General features: G+C 35.0%; 1 protein-coding gene across 1 annotated transcript; it reads right to left on the reverse strand.

Moving 5' to 3' along the window:
- Positions 1–599: 599 nt before the first annotated feature.
- On the reverse strand, positions 600–2,027 carry LOC127562166 (NF-kappa-B-activating protein-like). Its single transcript, XM_051997649.1, has one exon. It carries the CDS (start codon positions 1,983–1,985, stop codon positions 693–695), a length of 1,293 nt encoding a protein of 430 aa, XP_051853609.1. The 5' UTR covers positions 1,986–2,027; the 3' UTR covers positions 600–692.
- Between the last annotated feature and the right edge of the window lie 24,367 nt (positions 2,028–26,394).

Raw genomic sequence — 26,394 nt, forward strand, 5'->3', positions numbered from 1 at the left:
GAGAGGGTTTGACTTATTAGGTCATAACCCTAATAAAAGAAATGCAGATCTTCTGGTTCCAAATTTTGTTTTGTCATTGGTGGTTTAACTGGCCTGTTAGTAAAAGGGTTGAGCAAAGAACTAATAATTCAACATTCCTGGTACAAATCAGAGCTTGTAAAATATTAGAAGTGAATTTCCGAACTTCATTATTTTTCTTTTGCAACAATGGCCTTCCTATATTTGCAGCAATTGTGTTAAAAGCAGGGGAATGCTGGTTTTTTATCCTGAATTGTAAGTATACTGTACAGGTTCTAGTGTCACTACAATAAGAGGACATGACTTTTGGAGTTGACCACGGTTACCTCTCCCTCTTCCTCTCCCTTCATTTCCCTCCCAAGTACCACACTCTGAAAATAGAATCGCAAGGTTGTTCAGGGATCACTTTTTGACCCACTCCCACAATTCAGCACATAAAACTTTCCCTAATTAGCACACATAAACATTCAGGATTAAGCAGACCAATCACACCTATTGAAAATGATACCAATAAAGTAATTTAGTTCTGTCAACACCATATTCTCCTGGAGGAATTCATTGAATTAAAAAGAAGGCACAGGTGCATCATAAACTTTGTTTATATTTCAATAGAAAAAAAGATAAGGTTGTAAAGATACTTTCAACATTTTTAGTTGCATAACTGACAAAAGTCCTTATTTGTCATCTTTTCCCTTTGTCTTTCTATACACCATTTCTCGAAAACTAGCTAGAATCTTATTTTCTCTCTTCCTTCTCTCTTCTTGGTTAAAGGATGCTAGAGCTCGCTTCTCATCAGCGCTGTAGATCTGGTTTTCTTTTCGAAGTCGCACAGCTTCCATTCTTCGGTGTCTACTACCGCTCATTACATAGCCTGAACATTCAAAGGAAGCAATCTCTTCACTTGTCAGGCCAATTTCTCCTCTTCGAGGGATTCGCTTTCCAGCTTTGACATACTCAGCCATAGCTGCACCTTCCCCAGGCAACAGAGCATGTCCATAGTTCAAAGGTCTATCATCTTGAGAGGCATGTGTCACTGGCGCTTCTGGCCCAATTAAATCCATAGCTTCTGCATTTTTTGATCTCTCAATCCAGAGATCATCTTCTGGGAGCTCTTCATCAGAGACATCAGAGCTTGACTCAGTAGATTCTTTTTTATATTTCTTCTTTTTGGACCTTTTCACTTTGTGTTTCTTCTTCTTTTTCTTCTTTGCTTTCTTTGCCTTTTTTCTCTCTTCTTCACTGCTGGAATCAGAGTCAGAATCAGAGTCAGAGTCACTGTCCTCAGAATATTTTTTATGTTTTCTTTTGGACGTTTTTTTCTTTCTTTTCCTCTGAGCATTTTCTTTGGAGCGATTCGTTTTCTTCTTCCTCTTCTTCTTTTCTTCTTCAGAACTGGAACTTGAAGCACTTTTCTTGGACTTTGAATCCTCCTCCTCTACAGGGGTGTGTTCATCAGAATCAGGTTCAGGAATCTTAGGGGAAAGCCCCCACACCTCCGGAGCTCCGAGCTCCCCGATCCGCTCCCGCTCATTTAACCTCCTCTGGCGCAGGCTCTCCTCCTTCTCCTTCTCGTAGTAATCTGGCCATTGCCTGTCGCCCCCATGGTGATGGTAGTGGTAGTGATGATGGTAGTGGGCAGAAGATGAGGACGAGGAGCCACGCATATCAGGAAGCCGCTCTCGGTCGCGGCCGTGGGTCCGGCTAGGGCTGCGACGGCTACGGCCTGGGCCTCCCGGCTCTGAGAAGGACGACGACTGTCGAAAGCCGTTGCGCTCTCTGGAACGAGAACGAGAGCGGCCCCGGGGCGAGCGGATGGCTTTGGTGGCTGGAGGGCTCTTGGAGGAGCTTCGGCGGCCGCCGCCTCCTCCAGATGCTGTAGCTGAGTGTCCGCCACCGCTACCTCCGTGACGCCGTCTCCGGGAACCTGGGGTATCCTCCGGGCTGCGAGAGGTAGAGGCAGGCGCCATGGCGCCGACCGGCTCCACGGAAAGCCCAGCCAGGCTCTCTCGCGAGAAGAGAAATCGAAAGAAACTCGGTCGAGAGAGACCGCCTCAGGGGGCGTGGCCAGATTCAAAGCACGGGATTAGCAAATTCCTGTGTCTTTCCGAAGCTGTCACACAAGGATTCAGCTTTCATTGGAGAGACCGTCCCTGGGGGGCGTGACCCTGTTTGGGGCGAGGATTAGCGAATTAGCTTGTTGGTAAACAGAGATTTCTTTTCCTTTGAAGAGAACTTCCGGGAAGGGCGTGGCCAAACTTCTGGGGCTGGGTTTAACAAACTCCGGTTTGTTTACACCTGATGGCGCGCGGAAATTCAGTTTTTGTAGACTATAACTCGGGAGGCGCGTGCCCCTGCTACAGTGCACGGATGGTAACCTCTGACCTGTTTGCCGATGAAAGTTTTCAGTGAAGTAATTTTCACTGGTAGCTTCTTCAGTGTAGCTGCGGTCTTCATCGTACCTGAAAACTATAGGCAGGCCCCCTGTGTGAGAGTTAAGGCGATTTCATTTCTTCCCTACTTATCCATCCTCCATACCTATTTCGTTCGCGCAGTTCTTCCCTACCCAATACGCGTATCTGAAGAGTATGGCTAGGAAGAAAGAAAGCTTGGCAATTATTTAGCCAATTCCTAATTTGGAGTAAAGTGGTGTAGATTGGTAGCTGAAAAGGGCCTTTGGTGTCAGACAAATACCTACCTTTTTCTTTCATAACAAAAGAGACCTAGAGAGGTTAAGTATCAAGTGCAAAATACAGTAAAAAAGAAAATTGGATTTGAAATTAGGACAATTTGAATTCTATACCTGTAAATTCATGGCCAAGTTACTTAAACTTTCAGAGATTCAGTCCCTTTCTCCAATTATAGAGGGATTGTATCATCCGACTTCTGAGGTCCCTTTCAGCTCTACAGTTACAGTTATGCGACCTATGACTTACTCTTGACACCAAGTCCAATATTCTTTAAGAGGATGCTTCTGGACTCAAAAAAATGTCTAATTGTTAGAGTTAATGAGGCCAATTTTTTTGGTCCCATAACCTACCTGGTTTCACACAAGCCTTTTTTTTGCTAAGGTTTTGAATTCAAAGAGTTACTTATATACAATTGGGAATAATAAATTCAAAAGTTTATAATATATTCACCAAGTGGTGTTCAATAAACGCTCAAAACGCCTAAGAATGCTGCTGCTTGTTTTCTTAGTCCAATTCTGAAAGAAGTTGAAAAAGTCAAAAAAACTAGTTTTGTAGGCCAGTGCTAAAGAATATTGATTGTAAAATAAGAGTTGAATACAGATAAACTCTAGAATAGGGAGCTGAAAGATTTTTTTATAAAAGTGTTTTAGGTTCAGTAGCAGGTTTTTCTTTTTTAATTTTTTAAACTGTATTCCAGAGTTCTTATAAAAGAAAAAAAGCCATCTGTAAATTTAAACTTTTTACTAATGTGGCTCACTGCATTCATGAGATGGCATCCGCTAGGGTGCAGTATAATCTAAGTCTTGGAAAAGACTTGAAGCATCTAAAACTCCCATCTGGCAGTTTAACAACGATTTATTTTTCCGTGGAAATGATAATAGAAAGTGAGGTAGTAGATTATATCTACATGTTAGATTTTGGGAGTCTTCTAAATTTAATTTGCAAAATTTTGTGTTTTGCATAGATTTCATTTTGCTTGATATTAATAACGGAGCTTGTGATAATATTACAATGTTTTTCAGCAGTATCTAGTAGTAAGAAGAAATAGAAAATACAAGAAAGTAAAGATTTCATTTTATTTACGGTTAGAAACATATAAATATTCATCAGGAAAATACTAAAGTGGACCCAAATCTAAATACTTATCTAAAAAATTTAACTCTAATTCTCCATGGCTAAGAATAACTCTTTATAACAGCTAGCATTTGTATGGTGCTTTCAGATTTGGGAAGTGCTTTAGAAATATCTCATTTTATCTTCACTTCTTTGAGGTAAATACTATTATTCCCATTTAACAAATGCAAAACTGAGACTAAGAAATTTAAGTGTCTGGTCTTGGTTCACATAGCTAATGAATGTCTGAGACCAAATTTGAATTCATTTTTGCTTAACTCCAAGCCCAAGCAATGTCTAAACCAGGAATCTGGTCTTGGCAGTTTCAAATAATTCAGCCAAAACAAAACACGTTCTTGCTTTATTTGGGAAACTTGGTTCAGTGGAAAGGACAATGACTCTGGAGTTAAAAGGCCTGCATTCAAATTCTGAGTAATGCTTACTAAACCTAAGTAATCTTGGTCAGGCAAGCTGAAAATTAGTAGGTTGAATACTATGAAGTATAGTCTGCTATATATAGAAGATGTGAGTTTAAATTCAGTTTGAGATACATTTATATAATCCTGTACAAGTCATTTAACTTGTCTGTGTCTCAGTTTTTACAAAATGAGAATAATAGTTCCTACCTTACAGGATTATGAGTTTCAGATGAGTTAACATATGTAAACAGTTGTGTGAATTATAAAATGCTATATAAAAGCTATTATCCCAAGTATGTTGTAGGTCTGAATTAAATCATTACCTTAATTGTCTATTTCACTTTGCTTTAGTAGATTCCCCTCCCCCCATCTAGTCTACATTTTAGACAGCAAGGATTATCAAGTAGTTTCTAATATTGACTTGCATTCTTGTTCTCTTGAATTCACAATGACATGGGCCAGGGGTGAGTTGAAACAGCTCTAATGGTTTCAAGGCCAATTGTTAAATCTTCTGTATAAGCATTTACATTTCATCCTATGTATTTTATTTTCCACATTTAAAAACACAATCCTGAGAAGGGTCCCTCGGTTTCACCAGATTATCAAAGGGGTCCATGACACACAAAAATTAAAAAAACCCTGGTCTAGAGAGTATGTGTATTTTTCCCTGTCGGATATAGTGTCAAGCAAGCATTTACTTCTCAGTGCCTCAGAATGTTTCTGACACATGGAAAAGAGAGGTAGAAGAAAAAAAGTCCTTTCTTCCCCTATCAGGATGTGAAATGTGATTCCCACTCAAGGGCTAGGTTCTTGCCTTGATTTTGGCTTCTGGCTTGAACTAGATAGCTAGAGTGGGTGACTTCAGGTTTTTAGTGGTCATGAGGGGCCTAACCAAACTAATCTTGGGCAATTTCCTCTCCCAATTCAATCAAGGAAAACTTCACACTTCTTAAAAGCATGACAGGATGTAGACACATTTTTACACTTAGCTTAACACCCCTTACCTTCTGTGATTACATCCCTTTCTTCCTAGACTGGAAAGATTGCATGTGTGTGTGTGTGTGTGTGTGTGTATGTGTGTGTGTTTGAGATGTTTGAATATGTCTGTGCATGTGTATATACACGAATAGATAACATACATATAGATAAAGTATATTCACATATGTGTACACAAATATATGGAGTCTCAATGTGATTTTTTGGTACACCATATCCATGTATGTGTGTGTGTGTGTGTGTATGTTATCTATAATGTGTTCACACATTATAAGCAGGCATGGATGGGTTATATTTTTCATTACTGGAGGAAAGACCTATATCAATGAGATCATAGAATCAGTTGAGTAAATGGGGGCATATTAATACAATAGCAAATAATAAAACCACCATTTTTATAATAATGTAAAATATAAATAATTACAATTTTTAAAAGTGACACTTTTGAACATAGATAAGATTTTGTTTATTATCTAAGACCTCAGAACACTGCAAAGATTCCTAAATAATATCTATACATTCTCAAGAGTTTGACTTGGCTAGCCACAAAAAAAAAAAATAAAATAAAATAAAAAAAAAAAATAAATGAATGAAAAATGACTGTTGACCAGACATGAAATTTGATGAACAATTTATAAGACTGATCCATCACTTTGTTCAAGATACATAGGTCCCAAATTAAACAGGAGAAAGACAATAATCTGGAATACTTTTGAGAAACTGATATTCTTTTAATTATCTCCAAGTTTTTCCCCCTTAGCAAAAGGCCATCTTTTTTTTAAACTGCTAATAATGTATGCTAAGTCATATAATATTACAATTTGACAAATATTAAAGTTGAGGGTTATCCAAAAGCTAATTAAGAAGTTCATGATGAGAATAGCCTATAACATATTGCAAATGAGGAATTACACAATAAAAACTTTATATGGGCTTAAGTTCTCTGGGAAAGTCATATGTATCACGCTGTTCTCATATGTAACATTGAGTGTCCTGTATGGCTCAAAAGGAGACAGGAATGGATAGATTTCTAGCCTCTTCTCCTCCAACTCTTTTCCAAATAAGACTTTAAATTACTGTCAGGAGGGTAAGCAGGAGGGGAAGAATAAAAGCTGACTATCGTTCTCAGAAAAAGAGCATATCAGACTAGAATTATGTCTATTTTCTTAAGTATTTAATTGACGAGGTGTTTTTCATGTTCAAGCTAAACTTTTGATCTCTCTTCATTAATGGGGAAAGGAAGTCCCCAATCTTTATATTTACTTCCTTCCGACAGTTCCAGTTCCACAACGAATATGCATAACAAAGGGCAAAGAAACCGATTTTTCTAAGTCAGCAAAACAGAAATCAGAGAAGGTTTATGTTGAAAATATATACCAGACAATACAGATCAAATGAGATCTCCCCTTTGGGAATGATGGAACAGCTCCAACAAGACAGTAAGTCCCAGCTCTTATTGAAGGGAAAATTCCAGTAGGTCTCTAGTGTAGCAAGCTGGGTATAGAGACCTGATGGCAGCTGTCAGCTCCTTTCATATTGGCTTCTTCCCAGAATTTTATTCTCCTTTCACATCCTGAAGCCCAAAGTGCCTGAAATGACTATAGAGCTGGAAGAGACTGAGACAGTTTTTTCTCCTGTTCTCACCAACTCCATCAAGCTACTCTTATAGTCACAGGGCATTGATTTCCACAAATATGGAAGGAAAAACCATACTAAAGGGCTTTGGGACTCAGTTGACATCAACAGAAAGGTGACACTTTAGCTGAGGTGTACTAGGTAAGTTCTAGTGGTTGTGTCAGGATTGGTTGGTACTGTTTCTAGCCTATTTTAAGGTATTCTAACTCTGTAGACAGCAAGCTGCAATGCAACAGCTGGACACTAAACATCATGTTTCTGTATGACACCTAATAGTAGAGGTGTGTGATAATAGAATATATCATAAGGACACTGACTATTCCATCTTGAAAGTAGGCTAAGAGATGTTTGACTTTAATGACTCTACAATGCCTGAGAGATTATTTTCAAAACACACAATTCTAGGCCCAATGTTCTCAGTAAACAGTATGTTGTTGTTTGTTGTTTGTTTTTGAGACCAGGGATATCATGGGTAATGACTGGGCTTGAGCCTAAACTGGATTTAATAAGGCTGAGATGCACAAAGTTTCCAGCCTCATTCTTCCTCAGTCATCAAAATCCAGTGGCAAGACAAAAGTCAAGATGACTAGTGATGGCCCAGGATGCAGTAGATGACCTTGACATCTGTGATGTTTAACCAAGCTCTTACTCTATACAGCACCTGCTTCAGCTGCCTTCATGGCCGTATAAGAACAAGACACATAATCCACTTCAACAACTACTGAGACTTTAAAAAATGATTTCAAATGATCGAATTGGAAGACTGTAGAAAAGGTATGAAGAAACTGTTAGTTAACAGTAGAATCACATTTTCTTATAGTGCATATGCATCATCTAAATGTATATAAACTACTAGTCTGAGTAAGTATCTAGAGTAGATACAATGCCACATATTCAAGATGCCTTGGTTGTTTGCTAATCAGGCTAGATCTATATAATGGATAGTATCCAATCCCCATAATAGAAGAAAATAAGGAAATATCTTTTTTTTTTAACCTAACCAAAAGGATCAGCATATACCATATAGTATTATCAGGACACTAACTATAGTTTAATTGTTTATGGAGAAAGTAGTTGGAAGTATGAACTATTTTAATATACATGGATGACATCAATTATATTTGGAAATGCCTTGGAGGAAAATGAGGAAAGAAAAATAAAGGTAAAATTAGTTGGAAGAAGCCAGTCTAAAGCTGCTCATTGAGAAATGCCAGTTTTATGGAGTGTCTGCTAAGTAAGTGGATCATATAGTATTTTAGCAGGAAGGAAATGCTATTTCAGATAAAATACATGTACTTGCTAACTGGCCATGTCCAATGAATCTTGTAATCAGCCAATGAGCATTTTAAGTATCGGACCCTGTGCTAAGGGTAAGGATACAAATACAAATAAAAAGAAATAAAATCCTTGACCTATAAGGATCTTCCATTCTAATGGGAGAAGACAACATATAAAAGCAAAAGTGTAAAGTAGAGTAGATACATGATGAGATGCTCAGAAAATGAGGGATGATTAGTCTGGAGCCCTTCCCCAAAATGAAAGTTACAAGAAGAACTTACCAAATAGAAAAGGGCCCCCTAGGAAGAGAATTAAATGCATTTCCAGGATTTGGCAGGTATTACTAAAAACATGAAAAATTATGTTTTCATTGCTAGCTTAATTATCTGTCTTAAGGATGTGTACTTGAGAAGAAATGAAAGTAAAATGACGAATGAGAAAGCATTAGTAATGTGCTTATTAGGGGCTAAGTACTGGGGATATGAATAGGACAATGCCTGCCTTCAAGGAGTTCACATTATAGTAGGGGGAGACCATAGACACAGGAGAATGGGACTAGAAAATTGCAAGGATAGTAGCATACCCCTTCCAGAAACAATGGCAGAATAGATTTAATCATAATTGACTTTTCATTCATTTATATACAATTCAGTTCTATTTCACTCATCATTAGTTTAGATAGATCCTCCCATGTTTCTCTAAATTCCTAAGTATATGTTTCTTACTGCACAATAATCATTAAAAATGAGCAATATAATTTGTTCAATCATGATGCTACTAATGGCACCCACCTTATTTCCAGTTATTTAGTATCAGGAAAAGCATTGCCATGAATATAATATAAAAATTAAAAAAAAAAAAACTCCTTTTTTTCTTCTCTCTTTGACCTCCTCTGAATATATATACAATAGCAGAAATGCTAAGTTAAAGGATTTGAATAGCTGAATAACTTCTATTGGAATTATATATAAACAACGATCTGGGCCCAGAACTAAAAGAGAATAGAATAATTGCATTTGGGAAAACTCTTAATGCCCACAATAATGATGAGTAATCTTGTGCCACAAGTCCCATCTTTTCCATTTTATTTTCAAGTCAACTGGGATAAGTCACTTGCCCACGGTTACATAGTAAGTGTTAAATGAGGCTGAATCTTGACTCAAGGATTGGTACTCTATCTACAATGCCATTTAGCTGCCCCGAATCCCATCTTTTCAACACTAGTATTCTGCCACTGATGCTAGTGCGTAGAAATCATGCAATACCACAGTTTTCAACCAATTAAAATTTCAGTAATCCATTTTCTTGGGCAATGGAGAATTGCATTGAGAGTACAGGTAGGCTGCAGCATTAATAGAAAAGCCTTCACTCAAGAAGTGGCTTAGTGAATAGTGTTTGAAATTGGAGTCAGGAAGACATGAGTTTGAATACTACCTCAGACACTGTGTGACCCTTTAGTTCTTCTGAAAAACAAGGATAATAACACATCTCACAAGGATTGTTGTGAGAGTCAAATGAGGTAATACAAGAAGCCTTACAGAATTATGTAAATATGAGCTATTATAATAAAGATGTTAATAATGATTAAAAGATGTTCCTAGTTCAGGATACATAAGGACCCATCCAATCTAGTCCTTTAACTTTATAGATGAGGAAAATATGGACTAGATTTATTAAGTGATTTTATTTAATGTGACATAAATAATAAACACCAGAGATAGGATTTGAACCTAGGTTTTCAGTTCCATGGCCACTGCTTTTTCTTGTGCCACACTGCCTCATATATAACAAAAGAATGACAGACCAGCTATCTAGTAAGAGAGAGAGAGAGAGAGAGAGAGAGAGAGAGAGAGAGAGACAACAGATGGATAATCCAATCCAAGTGTTGTCTTGGCATATTTAAAAAGGTTGTCTCCACTGCCTGGCACAGATTCTCTAAGAAAACCTTTGAAATAAATTCTTCCATGAAGGATTTATAAAATGGCATAAACAATATAGAATACAAAAATGTGAATGCATTTCATATGTTCACACCTCAATAGATCCACAAAATATTAAAAGTATAAACTTATTTCAGTAAGAAGAAATTCTGTGATATAGGGTAAAGAGAAGAATTACTGCCTTGAAGTCAGAAGATCTTGGTTGGAAATCTAGATTTACTATTTATTAGTTTTATAACTTGAGGCAAGTTACAAATTCCTAATGTCACTTTTCTTACCTGTAAAATGAGTATAATATTATTTACACTATTTGTATTTCAGGGTTACTATAACCATCTGATGAGATAATAGATTGAAAGCATTCTGTTACATAAAGTGCTATGTGAATATGATTAATTATATGCTGATAATAGCAATTACCTATTCTTACTATCAATGAGCATGTTATTTATTAGAGAATAGTTTTAGTGATAACTCAGTTCAAGTCTCTTATCATAATTAGAAAAATAATGCAAAACATACATACTACAGATGGTAAATCAGTATTCTCATCTTTTAAAAGCCTATTTGAAAAATTATAAATGTTTTAAATATTCATGATAATTTCTTATCTTTTCATATAAAAGTAAGATAGGGGCAGCTAGGTGGTGCAGTAGATGGAGCTCCAGCCCTGGAGTTAGGAGGACCTGAGTTCAAATTTGATCTCAGACACTTAACACATCCTAGCTATGTGATCTTGGGCAAGTCACTTAACCCCAATTGCCTCAGGGGGAAAAAAAAAGAAAGATAAAAACTCATTGAATCATCTTGAATCAAGATAAAGCAAGTGTAGAGTTTAACATGGAAAAAATTAAAAATGACTAAACTACTTATTTTTCTTTATGGCTTCCATATAAGGTTTTCTTACAATAAGGGGAAAATGTAATTTTTTCCCTAGTTTCCAATAACTCATACTGCACTTGGGATTTGACACAAGTACTATTACTTCTGCTTTTTGCATCAGTTATAAAGCCTCTAGATGAAACTTAACTGACATATCTATTTCTGCAGCAAATCTCCCTTCTGTGATTGTAGATTATGCAGAATAAACAGCTGGAGAAGTTTGTTTTTCAATAAAGAAAGCAGATATGACTCCTATTCTACCATATGCTACATGTAGTTCTCATATATTGAATCTGAGAATATTATTTTCATATAGTCAGTCACCTTTTAACTTCCCAGGAAATATAAGATCTATTAAAATGTGAAAAGGCAGACAATAGGGTCTCAGAACCCACAATTAGTTTATTTAAAATAGAGAAAATACATTTTTGGAAAAAGAGTATCTTCCTAGCTTATACAAAAGGGTTGGCATATGAATGGGTCCATCTTGAAGTGTTTTCTCTAATTTTTTTTAAATGGCAACAGTCATGTTTCATGAAAAACAAACTATGAGAGATAAGTATGTATGAAGATTTAAATTATAACCAACTAAAATTGCTGATATTAATATGCATAATTATTAATTATATTGAATGTAAATTCAATATAAAGAGTAAACAATTCATATAAATGACTATAATTAATTGTTTTTACACAGCTAATCCCTCCTATTTGCTCCAGTCTGATTGCTGCCCACACAGGAATTCTTAACACTTCCTAATCTATCTTGTTGCTGGGCAGTTGATGTTAGGATTACTTTAGTTTCAACTCATTGGTGGTGAATTCTAGGGGCAGGAGTGCCAAATGAGGTAGATATGATGGGGCAGGAGAAGAATTAAGTTTAGAATGGGAAACACCAGGAAAGAAAAAGGCAGAAAAAGAGACTCTAGGAGGACTTTTTTTTTTTATCATTTTTTAAAATTTAATTTAATTTTTTTTTATTTTTTTATTTTAATAATTTTTATTGATAGAACGCATGCCAGGGTAATTTTTTACAGCATTATCCCTTGCATTCATTTCTGTTCCGATTTTTCCCCTCCCTCCCTCCACCCCTTCCCCCAGATGGCAAGAGTCCTTTACATGTTGAATGGGTTGCAGTATATCCTAGATACAATATATGTGTGCAGAACTGAACAGTTTTCTTGTTGCACAGGGAGAATTGAATTCAGAAGGTATAAATAACCCGGGAGGAAAAACATAAATGCAAGCAGTTTATATTCATTTCCAGTGTTCTTTCTCTGGGTGTAGCTGCTTCTGTCCATCTTTGATCAATTAAGACTCTCTTTATCAAAGAGGTCCACTTCCATCAGAATACATCCTCAAACAGTATCATTGTTGGGGTATATAATGATCTCTCTAGGAGGACTTTTAAAAAGAAAACAAAGAGGGGGGAAAGGAATATTTTTATCTCTGTATATCTCTCGTTTTAAAATGTGTTTCTTGTAAACAACATATTGTTGGGTTTTGATTTTATATTATATATTGAATTATGTTATATAATTATATTATGTCTTATAACATTATTTGATTCCACTTGTCCAAATCTACTTTTCAAGCAGTTCGTTTTTTCCTAGTTTTCACAATTTTCTTGAATTGCTTTTTTTTCTAAAATTTCCTTCTTCTCTTTTGATTTTTTAAATTCTTTTTTAAGTTCTTCTGTGAAATCACAGAACTTTTTGTAACTACTATTAACTCCAAAAATACCAAAGAATTCACACAAGCTAAAAGCAAAAAGCTTTCTTTATTACATCGGGCTCTGACACATGTCAGAGCCTTCTCCAGTAAGAGAATTCTAATTCTTCCCTGCCCTTCACATGGGTGCCAGATATTGATTTCCACCAGTGAAGGACTTGAGGATTTAGATTACATCAAACATATTCAACCATCCTCTCTGTAAAAACAGAAGTTCTCAGTTCCATACTTTGTATTTTTTCTGATTTTATGGGTTGCCATGGCTAAAGGATTCATGATCAAATAGCTATCCTGCTCAGAAGCTTCATGTCTTTAGTTAAGGTGGTTTTTAGAAAACAGCCATAATCTTTTGCCAGAATCATACTAAAGTCTTTGCAAAATTATATAGCTTGTCACCTGACTAGCATAGCCTTTGAAAAATAACCATTTTTACTTTTGTGATGCTCTCCATGTCTAGTGCCTTCCAATTCTTTTATAACAGAAAATTCTTTTATAAGAGAATAAACTTCTTATTCCTGATGTGGGAGAAGTTCCTAAATCAGTTCTCTGTGTACTTATAGTCAAACTGTTAATTTGTACAAAAATTAATCTAATTAATAAAGAATTAAAATGGGAAAAATATATGATATGCCATTAAAAACAATTCAAATTGAAAATGGAAAATAGATGGAAACAAAAAGAGCCTAAAACAGTTTAGGTCAACAAAAAAGACTCACTTGTCAAATATCTCAAAATAATGTCACTTTTAACATGGATTTCTTTTGTCTAAGGCAACTGCTGTTGTCTTTCTCATCATACTATCAGCCTGCCACTCTGAAGCACATCTAGGATACCCCAAATAAGATGGTGTATCTTTACTTAATACTGTCAAAAGTTTGTTATAAAAATAATTGCAGATCTTTTCCATTGTTCATCTATTTTCTTATTTGAGAATTTTGTCAAGCTTTTTTTTAAAAAAAGTTTTTCCCCTCTTCCACTGTTTGTTGTTTTATATGGCTCATAATCTCCCACTATCCTTCCCTCATAACATTTCATTTTACATACAAGCTAATATTCTAAACCAGGGCTGCTTTTGACTAACATAACTCTCAGGAGAATTGTGAAAGTTAATAAAATAGGGGAAAGACAGTGAATTCTCTTTTAGTTTTGTTTAGTTTAGAAATGTCTTTGGGATAGAGATGTCCATAGAGTAGTTGGTGATATGGAGTTGCATCTTAAGAGAGAGGTAAAGGCTAGATTTATGAATTTGAAAGTTATCTAAAAATAGAACCTATTTAACTATTTAAGGGATTCTTAATAGATGTCAAAGTTATCCTTCTTCCTACTTCCCATTCCTTACTCCAAGAATACTAAGAAATTGTTGGTAATCTTGGAGAAAGAAATAGAAGAATTAGGAAATGAATTTCAAGGGACTGAGAAGAAAGTAGCAGTTAAGGAGATGGAGGCAACAAAAATGGTAGAGATATAGTATGATAATTTGAGGTAATGGAAGGGCCAACTGAAGGGCTTTGTTGTTTGTTTTTATTTTATTTTTTTTTAATAATAGGGAAATCTGAACATGTTTATTAGCATCTGAAGTCAGTGGCTAAGGAGAGAGAGAAGTTGAGAGAAAACGAGGAAATGATAAATAAGGTTCTCTCTGAAAGAGAAGGGCAGAGAAGGGACTAAGAATGAAAGTGGCAAGGTTAATTTGGCATACAAAAGGTCCAGATCTTCCCCTGAGCCTGGAGAAAAGGAGGTGATAATGTAGGATGAGGAAGATATTGAGGTAGAGGGGAGTAGAAGAGGAAACTTTTGAGTTCACATCAGTTTTTTTTAAAGCAAGTTTCTCCTCTTCCTGATTATAATTGTTTGCTTTTATACCATTAGAAGAATTTCATCCTTGAGTCTCTTCTCTTTTGACCTAACTTCTTTTGTAGAATTTTAGTTCATGTTGAACATTTTGAAAATAATCTACCAAAATTTCATTGTCACATTGTCCGTTGCTTGCCTGGCCTTCCCTATTACAAATTCTGCTCCCCAAGATCCTTCCCCTTTCTCCCTTCCCTTTCCCCAGGATTATTCTTTTGTGAGTCATTTCCTTCCATCATATATATCATATGGCTTTTATGTTCACTTTAGCTAGATTTCCCTTTAATTAAAAATATTAGAGGCAAAGGAAATCACAAAGTATGAAGTGTTCTGACCCAATACCTCCAAGGGAAGAGTTGTATTGTGCACCCTCATTGAGCTACCCTGTGAAAGGGTACTGGAGTATGAACCAAGAGCTTCGTTTCAGTTATTTTTGTCTGGTTCTGTGGGTTTTCTTTTTGGTGAAATCTACCACATCCCTTTGTGTTGTAAGAATAGGCATTTAGAAAAATGGTTCTGATTCTGAGTCCTGAGGAAACACTCCCTTGCTTCTCTTCTTTCCTTCCTTTCCTAACTTCCAACCTAGCTTAAGTCTAAAGGAAACTTAGCTGTAGCTTTCTTTTGCCAGTGGCAACAGCATGTTTTATTCAAAGACATCTCTCTAATGGTCTCTTTGAAGACACAAACACTTTCTAAACCAAACTCCCTCATCCCCAAATCAGGAAAAAAAATTTCTTAATGATGTTATACAAAGAATTAGAAATTAAAGGGTAGGCAGAAAACCATTCTTGAGAAAAGGCATTTTCCCAAGGAAACTTAAGTTGAAAAAGCAGAGCCTAAATTTTTCATCTAGGACTCTTTTAGGTGCTTTGTCATCGATTCTTATCTCAGTTCTCACACCTCTCCCTCTAAGACTTGACAGACAGCTTTGTTTTATTTATTTATTTTTTATTTATTAACAATCACAGGATCATGGGATCATAAAGCTAGAAAGAGAATATCTAGACCAAACCATGTATTTTAGATAATCATTCAATAACCATCTTTGTTACGTGCCTCCTAGAAATATTTAATCCCAAGTAGTGCTGGCAGCTGCTTGCCCTAGTAATTTTTTTATGCCCTGATGAAGTGGAAATTCTCTGTAAATTATGCAATTTCTTTTTTTTCTTCTAATAATAATAACTTTTTATTGACAGAATCCATGCCTGGGTAATTTTTTACAACATTATCCCTCTCACTCACTTCTGTTCTGACTTTTCCCTTCCCTCCCTTAACCCCCTCCCCCAGATGGCAAGCAGTCCTGTACATGTTAAATATGTCACAGTATATCCTAGATACAATATATGTGTGCAGAACCGAACAGTTCTTTGGTTGCACAAGAAGAATTGGATTCAGAAGGTATAAATAACCCGGGAAGAAAAACAAAAATGTAAACTCATTTCCCAGTGTTCCTTCTCTGGGTGTAGCTGCTTCTGTCCATCATTGATCAATTGAAACTGAGTTAGATCTTCTCTTTGTCGAAGAAATCCACTTCCATCAGAATACATCCTCATACAGTATCATTGTTGAAGTACATAATGATCTCCTGGTTCTGCTCATTTCACTTAGCATCAGTTCATGTAAGTCTCTCCAAGTCTCTCTGTATTCATCCTGCTGGTCATTTCTTATAGAACAATAATATTCCATAACATTCATATACCACAATTTACCCAACCATTCTCCAATTGGTGGGCATCCATTCATTTTCCAGTTTCTAACCACTACACACAGGGCACATACTACAAACATTTTGGCACATACAGGTCCCTTTCCCTTCTTTATTATCTCTTTGCGATATAAGCCCAGTAGTAGCACTGCTGGATCAAAGGGTATGCACAGTTTGATAACTTTTTGGGCATAATTCCAGATTGCTCTCCAGAATGGTTGGATTCACTCACAACTCCACCAACAATGCACCAGTGTCTCAGTTTTCCCTGCATCCCCTCCAACATTCATCATTATTTTTTCCTGTCATCTTAGCCATTCTGACAGGTGTGTAGTGGTATCTCAGAGTTGTTTTAATTTGCATTTCTCTGATCAATAGTGATTTGGAATACTCTTTCATATGAGTGGTAATAGTTTTGATTTCATCATCTGAAAATTGTCTATTCATATCCTTTGACCATTTATCAATTGGAGAATGGCTTGGTTTCTTATAAATTAGAGTCAATTCTCTATATATTTTGGAAATGAGACCTTTATCAGAACCTTTAACTGTGAAAATATTTTCCCAGTTTGTTGTTTCCCTTCTAATCTTGTCTGCATTAGTTTTGTTTGTACAAAGGCTTTTTAATTTGATATAATCAAAATTTTCTATTTTGTGATCAATAATGATCTCTAGTTCATCTTTGGTAAATTCCGTAATTTTTATGGTTACTAAAGAGTCATGGTGATTGGTGGGATGCATCAAAAACTGGAGGAATAGGGAAAGGCCTGATGTGTGATTCACTCTTGAGTAGAACCTTAAAGGAATCTAGGGGTTTCAGGAGATACCAGTGCTGGAAAACCTATGCAAATCATAGGCAGGAATGCAGTTCACATGGAAGGAATAGCAAGTAGGTCAGTTTGGTTTAGAGGATAGCGAAAGTGAGGGGAAATAAAGTTGAATCAACTTAGAAAAATAGACTGAAACTATATTGTGAAGACTTAAAATGTCAACTAGAGGAGTTTATATTTTATCATAAAGGGAGTGGGAAGCCACTGAAATTTCTTGAGCAAAAAGAGTGACATGGTTAAACTGATCCCTTACTTGGGAAGCAATCCTTCCTCAATTCTTCCTTAAATTTGAAATCAAAGGAGCTGAGTTTAAATACTTGCTTTACCACAAGATGATCGTATTTGATCTTGAGCATATCATTTTCTTCTTTAGGTCTCAGTTCCTTCCTTTATAAAATGAAATGGCGAGGTTGGACTAGATTAGATTCAAAAATATCTTCCTTTATTAAATCTGATATAAAGGAGTTTCAAGGTTGTTGGTTTTTTTGGTTGTTGTTTTTTATTTTATTTTATTTTATTTTACTGTCAGTGGGATTGATAATGGAATAGAGATTCTTTTAAGAGGTAATTAGATGTGTTGGAACTTGGAGCCAGGAAGCCCTAGATTTGAATATAAATGGCCAGCATAAATATAAATATAAATTATGGCTTACATCTTAGAGATTCAAGGAAATTTGAAAATACAGAGTGGAGGAAGAGGACAGAGTTAGAATTCAAAAAGATCTTAGTGGTTTAGAGCATTGAACTAAAATGATTACGAGAAAATTTAATAGTATAAATGTAAAGTATTATATTTGGATTCAAAAAATCCTTATATCTAGATGGCAATTTTCCTGAAAATGATCCAGGGATCTCAAGGAATTACAACCTAAATATGAGTGAATAGAATGATATAGCTGTATACAAAGTGAAAGTGCATTAAAGACCAGTAAAATGATCATCTATTCTACTCTGCCTTTGTAGGACTGTTTCTTGAACATTATGTTCAGTTCTGGCTACTTTTTAGAAAGGCCATTAGTAAGCTACAAAGTATCCAGAAGATGGCAACCAGCATTGTGAAAGGTTGTGAGTTCTTGTGATTCAAAGATTTTTTTTTTTAAGAAAGCAAAGATGCTCAGCTCAGAAAAGAAAACATTTTAGAAGATAAGTCAGCTGTCTTCAAGTATTGAAAGGTTTGTGGGGGGGGTGGAGGAGAAGGAGGGAGGGGGTGAGAGGAGGGGAAAGGGGGGAAGGGTAGAAGGTTTAGACTTATTTTGCTTGACTTCAGAGAATAGAATGAGGAATGATACCTCAGGAAATCATCAGTTGTCTCTTACTTGAGGCTGTCATGTGTTTTGTAATAGAGGGAATTTTTTCCCCCCACTTTACAAGTTGTATGACTACTATGGTCCTTTCTGACTTTGATTCTGTTAAGAATTTTGACATTTAAACCTTTGTTTATCATAACTAGAAACTTTATATGTGTTTGAGGGATGAAGGCCAAGGACAACTAAGCTCTCTTTATGAGTATTATTGATTTCCACAACATCTTCAAGGTTTTTTATTTTATTTTATTTATTGATTTCATGACTAGTCTAGATTTAAAGCTTTCTTTTCTACAAAAGGGATGTTCTGCTAATGAAGAGAATAATCTTCATAGAAAAAACAGCAGTAGAGTTGTCTCAGTCCCTGTCATGGGGGTAGACCCAAGGGAAAATGACATAGTCTTTTCATCATTTCTATAGAATTTTCATTCTATTTTTCTGTCATTTTTCATACTTTTTTTTCCAACTGATTTGGGTAGTGAGGGAGGGGACTATCTTTTAATTCACAAACTTTCAATTACACTAATTATTTTCAAGCATTTTTCTGGTGTTATGCATGCTCTTTGGTTTTATTATATATGTGATATATAATATTTTAGAAATTTTTAAAATTATATATTTAATGGGGGAATCTCATATAAAGGGCTCTACTATTCTATCAGTAGTTACTATGAATTCACTGACAAATGACGTTGGATACAAATATGTACCACAATACACAAGTTGATTAAACTCATTAACACAACCTATTTCTAATGTTCTTTTGTCCTGGAAGCACTGAATTGTGTTTTCATATATGTATAGTAGCATGCTTGAATACAAATTTAAAAAGCCTTTCTTGCCCACTTGGGGAAGCTGGAGGGCATATGTAGAACAAAAGAACAGACTATGAGGGGCTTGAATTAGAAGAATGGTTTATGATGCCATATGGGAGTATGATAGGTTACTACTATTCTACTACCAATGCCAGATGGAAAGCCTAATTATTGGGTGAGTAGTAAAGTGAGGATGAGAGCAAGGACATCATATATACTACCTATGTTAAACTGAGACATTAGGGAATGGGACAAAATTCCCTCCTTCTTGTGGCTGTGTTAATCAATGAACTTTTGAGCTATTCCATGCAGGATTTCTCAAAATGGTCATAGTGGAGAGGTATGGCAAAAGATGATCCTCTCAAGAGGAAAATAGTAAGCCACCCCAGTGTCTTTGCCAAGAAAACCCCATGGACAGGGCCTGAGGTACTATGGTCTTAAGGAGTCAGGAAGAGTTGAATACAATTAAATTGCTGAACAGTAACTAGATTAATACAAATCACTATCACCTCTCTTTCAATCTTTCCCTTGCCTATATTTTTCCTCTTTCCTCCCTAACAACCAAGGAAGAATCCAACATTGGACAGAGGGACTGGACAGACCTTAGGAACTATGATTCCACTTGCAAAGCAAGGACTTTATTGAGGAGTTGGTGTCCCTGACTGACATCTCTTCTTACTCCAGTCCATCCTTCCTTCAACTGTCAATAATCTTCCTAAAGTGCAGGTCTGTGCTACCCCACCTCCAGCTCCATTCAACAAACTCTAGTTGTAGCCTATTATTTCCAGAATAAAACATAAAATCCTGTTTGGCTTTTAAAGTTGAGAACTTGGACCCATCCTACCTTTCCAAACTTGTTATACCTTTCTTCCCTTCTGTGATCCAATGACAATGCCCTCGCTCTTCACCAAAGAGTTTCCAACTGAGTGCATTCTTACTATTGACTCCCATGATTGATATGTTCTCCCTCCTCATTTCCTTTCCTTCCAGTCTCAGTTAAAAATCTTTCCTTTTTCAAGAAAGCTTTCTCCATCTCCAATTCCCCCCACCCTCCTTATTATTGGTGCCTCACTTCTGAGATTCTATCCAGTTTATCCTTTATATATCTTGTATATACATAGTTACTTGCAGTTGTCTCCTCATTTAGACTGAGTTCTTTGAAGAGCAGGGACTGGTTGGTTTCTTTGTTTTTTTGTTTTTTGTTTTTTGTTTTTCCTTACATTTCCAGCACTTCATATAGTGCCAGGCACAGAGCAAGCAATTAATAACTACTTATTGACTTGATATCAAAACAACATCCAATTAATTGAATTCAGTAGATGGAGTAAGGGTGAAGGGAACAGAAGAAAAATAGTCAAATCCTCAGATCCATAGCATTTGGTGGACCTGCAATCCCAAACCAGCTGGTATTTGGGCTGCTTGACGTTCCTTCTCTTCCCCTTCTCCCAGGCAAATTATAAAGCCTTTGTGCCTTTAAATACAAATATGTAATCAAATTAATAACACTCTGTGAAGAGAAACAAAGACTGACATAATAATAGTAGTACAAATGGATTATTGCTATAAAGTAAACCAACATTCATTTAAAGTCTGTTTACTATTGTAGGCAAAATAAACAATTGACTGAATTTTTCACTTTTCAAGGGATTGTTTTGGCTGGATATCCTTAACATTGGAAAACATAATTCTGAAATTAGACCAGCCATGAAAGCCTGGGTGTGAAGCATTTGTGATTTTTAATTAACAGATCGCTCCAGTTCCTAGGCACTGCCAAAACCCCCCAGATATCAATTCCAAAGGGCACCTAAAAATTCAACTGAACAATTTACACAGATGTGGAGAGAATGGCAATAGTAGCTCAGTTGGAACCTTTGGGGTGGTAGGAAATCGATGCCACTTTAATTACAAGTTATAACATCATGTCACTGTGTTTGAATCCACTATGTTTGAAATGAAAATATATCATTTTTCTTTTCTCTGAGCCAAATTTCTCAATCTGTTTGTGGTTAAATGATTGGAATTTAGCTAAACACCTTGGAAAAATGAAAACTTTGAATATCTGTCCTTGATTTATTTCTATTTTACATAAAAGGCAATATCTTGGACCATTTAATTATCATTCTATGATTCCCATGTGTTACTTTTTATCAGAATTATGCCCCTTTTCAATATTCTCCTCATAATACTAAAAAAGTACCAGATCTCAGATGAATCCTTAAGCTGAAAAGGACAGGAAATGAAAATAGTAGCCAGGATTCTTTATTGGGTTTGTTTTAGTGTGATGTCTTGTAGACTCCTTTTCTGTGGTTCCCAGAATGCTTCCAAGTTCCAAGGCATTTTGTAGATATGGATAAGCATCCACTCAAAATTGTATCTGTGTTCTGTTTTTAGGAGCAGGGACTATTTTTGCCTATCTTTGTGTCTTTAGAACTTAGCACACAATCTAATGCTTAATAAATATTTGTTGAATAACTGACGTTTTCACTAAGTCAAAACAGTTAGGACATATTAGTACAAAGCAAAAATTATTTAATTTTTAAAAATACAAATTAAGTGTCAAGAAAAGATTTCTCCATGCTGGTAGAGAACATTCATGAATTTTTTTTTGGGGTGGTAAGGTAAATACAGATCAGGAGGAATTGTTTGTATGTATTCATTCTGAAGAAACTGCTAATTCTTCATAATAATGGTACCACAAGCAATGTATATGATTCATTGGCCTGTAAGCAAAGTAAAATTTCATTTGAAATGTAAAATGTTAAAAAGGTTAAATGATAATGTACTCTGATTTTCTCAGTAAGTGAAGATAATTCTAAACTGTATATATTTATCATCAAAGAAATGACATATTAAACCTTTGCAATGGAAAATAGTGTTGGTTATTATCATGTAAATGGCTTTTTTTTAATCCTGTCATTTAACATATTCTCCTATTTTTCCAATGATTAATTTCTATTATGTGGATATTATCTGTGGTCATAAAATTTACCCTATATATTTGTTTTTTGTTTTTAATCATATGTAATTTTTGAGGAAAACAGACATTTTCTGTTAACACCAGTATCTATATGTGTCAATAATAAGACTTTGAAGCAAAACTGGATTATACTTGTGGGCCAAACATACTTTTGACTCCTCAGAAAAATATTAAATCAGATGAAGAAGTCACTTCTATATTCCTCATTTTCTTTTTTTTTTTTAAGTTGTAGGGACGTTTAAGTATTTGTCAGTTAAAAACAGTTGCATCTAGAGATCTTTGTCATCCACCGAAAATCCCCTTCTATTTGGACTCTGAACTGGATCTCTTCCATCACAATGGAGAACATCTTTAAAATTAATATATCTTCTATATAGGAAATTCAGGTTAAATGACTTGCTCAGAGTTACACGGCTAGTAAATATTAAGTGTTTGAGGTTGGATTTGAACTCAAATTCTCCTGGTATTAGGGGCAGTGCTCTATATACTGCACCATTATTTTCCCTTATTTTAAATGGTAGATTCAGATCAATCAATTTTTTAAAAAACCCAACAAACAAGGATTGGACATAAACTTTAGGAGACCATATTGGGAAGGGGGCCTAAAAAACATATTAACATCCAAAGTTAATTGCCTTTAAATAGAAAACTCAATTACTTGATTCTTGAATTTTTAGTTACATTTTGATTCTCTTTCCTTGACAATAAATTTGATTGATTTCACACACACACACACACACACACACACACTCACCCCAAATCTATATCATTGGAGTCAATAACAGAGCCAAGAATACAGCCATATATATACTCTAATTTTAAATCCTGAACTCTTTTATTGTATCAGTCTTTGCCCAAAGAATTAAAAAAAAAGTTAAAAAGGAACAGTTTTTTTTTGCCTTCTCATATTACCAATATATCCAGGCTGGGTAGCTTGTTGTCTGGGTCACATGGTTTTCCACTAATAGAGCATATTTTCTACTCACACTTTTTAAAATAGGAAAAGAAAAGAAAATTACAGGGCACATTTATCCAGAAAAATAAATCAAACCAAGTGTTTGAAGATGAAAACTAAATATATTTTTATAATTATTTTGTTGGAATAGATGTCGGATTTTTTTTTTACCAACTCCTTATAAACTTCTATTTATGGTATATTTTGACAGAATTTTCATTCCTGAAATCCCAACTATATCTTGTAATTATTTATTTTACTTTTGAGTTGACTCCTAATCCAAAATCAATCAACTATTAAGTAGCTATGCAAATGTTCAGTCATTATTTTAGAAATAAAATTATTTCTTTTTCTTAATTTATTTTAAAGCATTACACATAAATCTGTATGGATTAGTCAATAAAAATGTAGTTACAAGTATCTGATATCTGTTCAGCTAGTCTAGAAATTGAAATGGTGATTTAGATATTGATTTAAAAATATGGAAATAGATTACATCATAATAATTTTAAGTAATAGCCTTTCTAGAATTAAAATGAGAAAAAAATTTCATAGGTTGCATCAGGTTAGTATGAAATGGAAGGGAATTGCTAGGAAGAATGACAAAGTTCTGATGATTTCATTTACTTTGAGTGGAAAGATCAGAAAATTGTCAGCAGTGAAAAAGCCTGCATAAATTGAGTGATGTTTGTTTTTCTGCCATGAACAAATGAATATTAACTATGCTCAATGTGTTTATTTCCCCTGTAGAATAAAAGATGTGGAAGAATATGGGATACTTTTCCACTTTACAGTTTATCATTGAAGCACCTCTTCCCTCACCACCTCCCTACTCAGGATAAAACCCAACATGCTATTCATTTGGGTCCCTATAAGGCAGAGTTGTGCTCTCTGCTGTAGAGTTTGAGTGCTTGGCACTTCAACTTAAGAAAGGACCTCAGTGTACCTTATCTTGCCAGGTCATCTTCAGAATCTTCCTAAGACAACTCAAATGGAAGTGATTTGGTTTCAGAACTGTTTTTCCAAAGGACCTAGGTTGAAAAATGTTAACCATCTTCAGAGAAAGAAATTATGGATTCTGAATGCAAATCAAAGTATATTTTTAACTTTATTTTTCTTGTTTGTTTTGTTTTGGTAGGTGTTTTCTAATGACTAATATGGAAATATGTTTTGCATGACTGCCCATGTATAGCTTATACCGACTTGTTTATCTTCTCAGTGAGGAGGAATAACAAGGAGAGATGATAAGAATTTGGAATTCAAATAAAAAAAAAACAAATATTGAGAATTATTTTTACATGTAAATAGAAAAAAATTATTTAAAAATGCCAATAAAAAAACAATGTGTGTGATATATATCTATGTTTAGAGAGAGACATATAGAGACTAAATGTGTCCTCTGTATAAAAAAAACATAAAACATATCTCTCTATATATACATATGTCTATATTATATCAGATACACATATATGTATACTGATATTAATAAAATGAAATATGGGATTGACTAAAAAGATAAAATTTAATTAGGTTCAATATAAAGCCTTACATTGGGTTAAAAAAATCAATTTAATAAGAACAAGATGTGGGGATTGTGATTAGATATCAGTTTGTATAAAAAAGATCTGGGGGTTTTACTGAACTGTAGGCTAAATACATGTTAACAATGTGATTTGGAACTTAAAAATATAAGGGATATTAGACTACATTCAGATAAGCATAGAGTCTGAGAATAAGGATCATTAAAATATAAGCTCAACCCAAAAGAATGTAAGCTCCTTGATTTACTGACTTTTCATTTTTGTCTTTCTATTTCCCAGTTCTTGGCACAGTCCCTGAAATTTACTAGGCACTTGGTAAGTGTTTATTGACTGATTGATAGGAAGTGACAGTCTCATCTTCTGTCCTGGTCCAATCACATTGAGAATAAATTTGCTATTTTCAGAGTGCAACATATTAGGAAGGACAATGATTTTTGGAGAAGTTGAGCAAGGTAATGAAAGGCCTTGAGATAATGGCATATAATGGAGATGTTTAGGCTGAATAACGGGCTTCTTGCTCAGACAGCCTCTGAAATTCCTTCCAACTCTAAGATTGTATGATTCTGGTAAAAGTGCCCTATCTGAAAAGCAATAATCGACAATTTCATCAGAAATGATACCCCAATTTTGTTTAATATAGCTTTGATAAGAACAATTACTTTATTTCATTGTATAATATGTTCTATATATAAAAACATATAAACATGTATCTGTTGATCTATATATATACATGTATCTATATGTATCTATATACACATATATGTATACTGATATTAAGATAAAACGTTGGATTGACTAACAAGACAAAATTTAATTAGGTTAAATATAAAGTTTTAAATTTTGTTAAAAAATCAGTTTAATAAGGATAAGATGTGGGGATTGTGGTTAGATACCAGTTTATCTAAAAAAAGATCTGGGGCTTTGATGATCAAACCTGAGCCAGAAGGTACAAAATGAAGTTGACCTGTCTTTTCTCATTGCCCAGTTTCCCTTTGATCCTTAGTCTTTCCTTAATCAGTTGTCTTGGGTGATGTGATCATCAGCCTTCTGGGTCCTGAAACTGCATAGACTTTGTTGCCTGTGTACATCAGAAACAACATTTTGTTCTTCTTAGAATCAAAATTGAGTGGCATGAATGTGGCAGTGTCATGATCCTGACGTTTATATAGCTCTTTGACATTTGCAAATCCCTTTATATGCATCACAGGAGATATCAAAGTCATAAATTGATCGAGAGTCAGTAAGGACTGTATGACCAGCAATCTTTCCATTATATCAGGCTTCCTATATAGCAGAATGGGTATCAAATGAATCCAGATTTGGGACCACAAGTACCACTATTATTTAAAACCTTGAGCCAAGAGTTTTCCATGAAGTAAATTCAAGAGTATTCAATTGATTTAATATTTAAAATAAAAAATTATCTTAGCATAAGGGTAAAAGATTATGCTGTTCTATATAATTCTAACTGACCTAAATTTTTGCTTTGGTTTTGCTTTGTTTCCTCCAAATTCTAATAGCTTAGTATCATTCATCTGAGTCTTTTTAGTCCTAATAGGTTAAGTTAAGTGTTTCCCTCAAGGGATAAGAACCATATTGTCCTTTCAAAAGAAGCTTTGAGAAAATTGCAGTATGTATTTAAGAATGAAAAGAAACATTCCTTTGGCTTTGAATGACCTGGCCTCTTCACATTAATGTGCATTTTAGTACTTACTGG

This window comes from Antechinus flavipes, chromosome 4, assembly GCF_016432865.1.
Source record: "Antechinus flavipes isolate AdamAnt ecotype Samford, QLD, Australia chromosome 4, AdamAnt_v2, whole genome shotgun sequence".
In the NCBI taxonomy this organism is placed as follows: domain Eukaryota; kingdom Metazoa; phylum Chordata; class Mammalia; order Dasyuromorphia; family Dasyuridae; genus Antechinus; species Antechinus flavipes.

What these genes read in the sequence shown, in the direction of transcription:
- LOC127562166 (XM_051997649.1), bottom strand. Translation starts at nt 1,985, where the DNA reads ATGGCGCCTGCCTCTACCTCTCGCAGCCCGGAGGATACCCCAGGTTCC.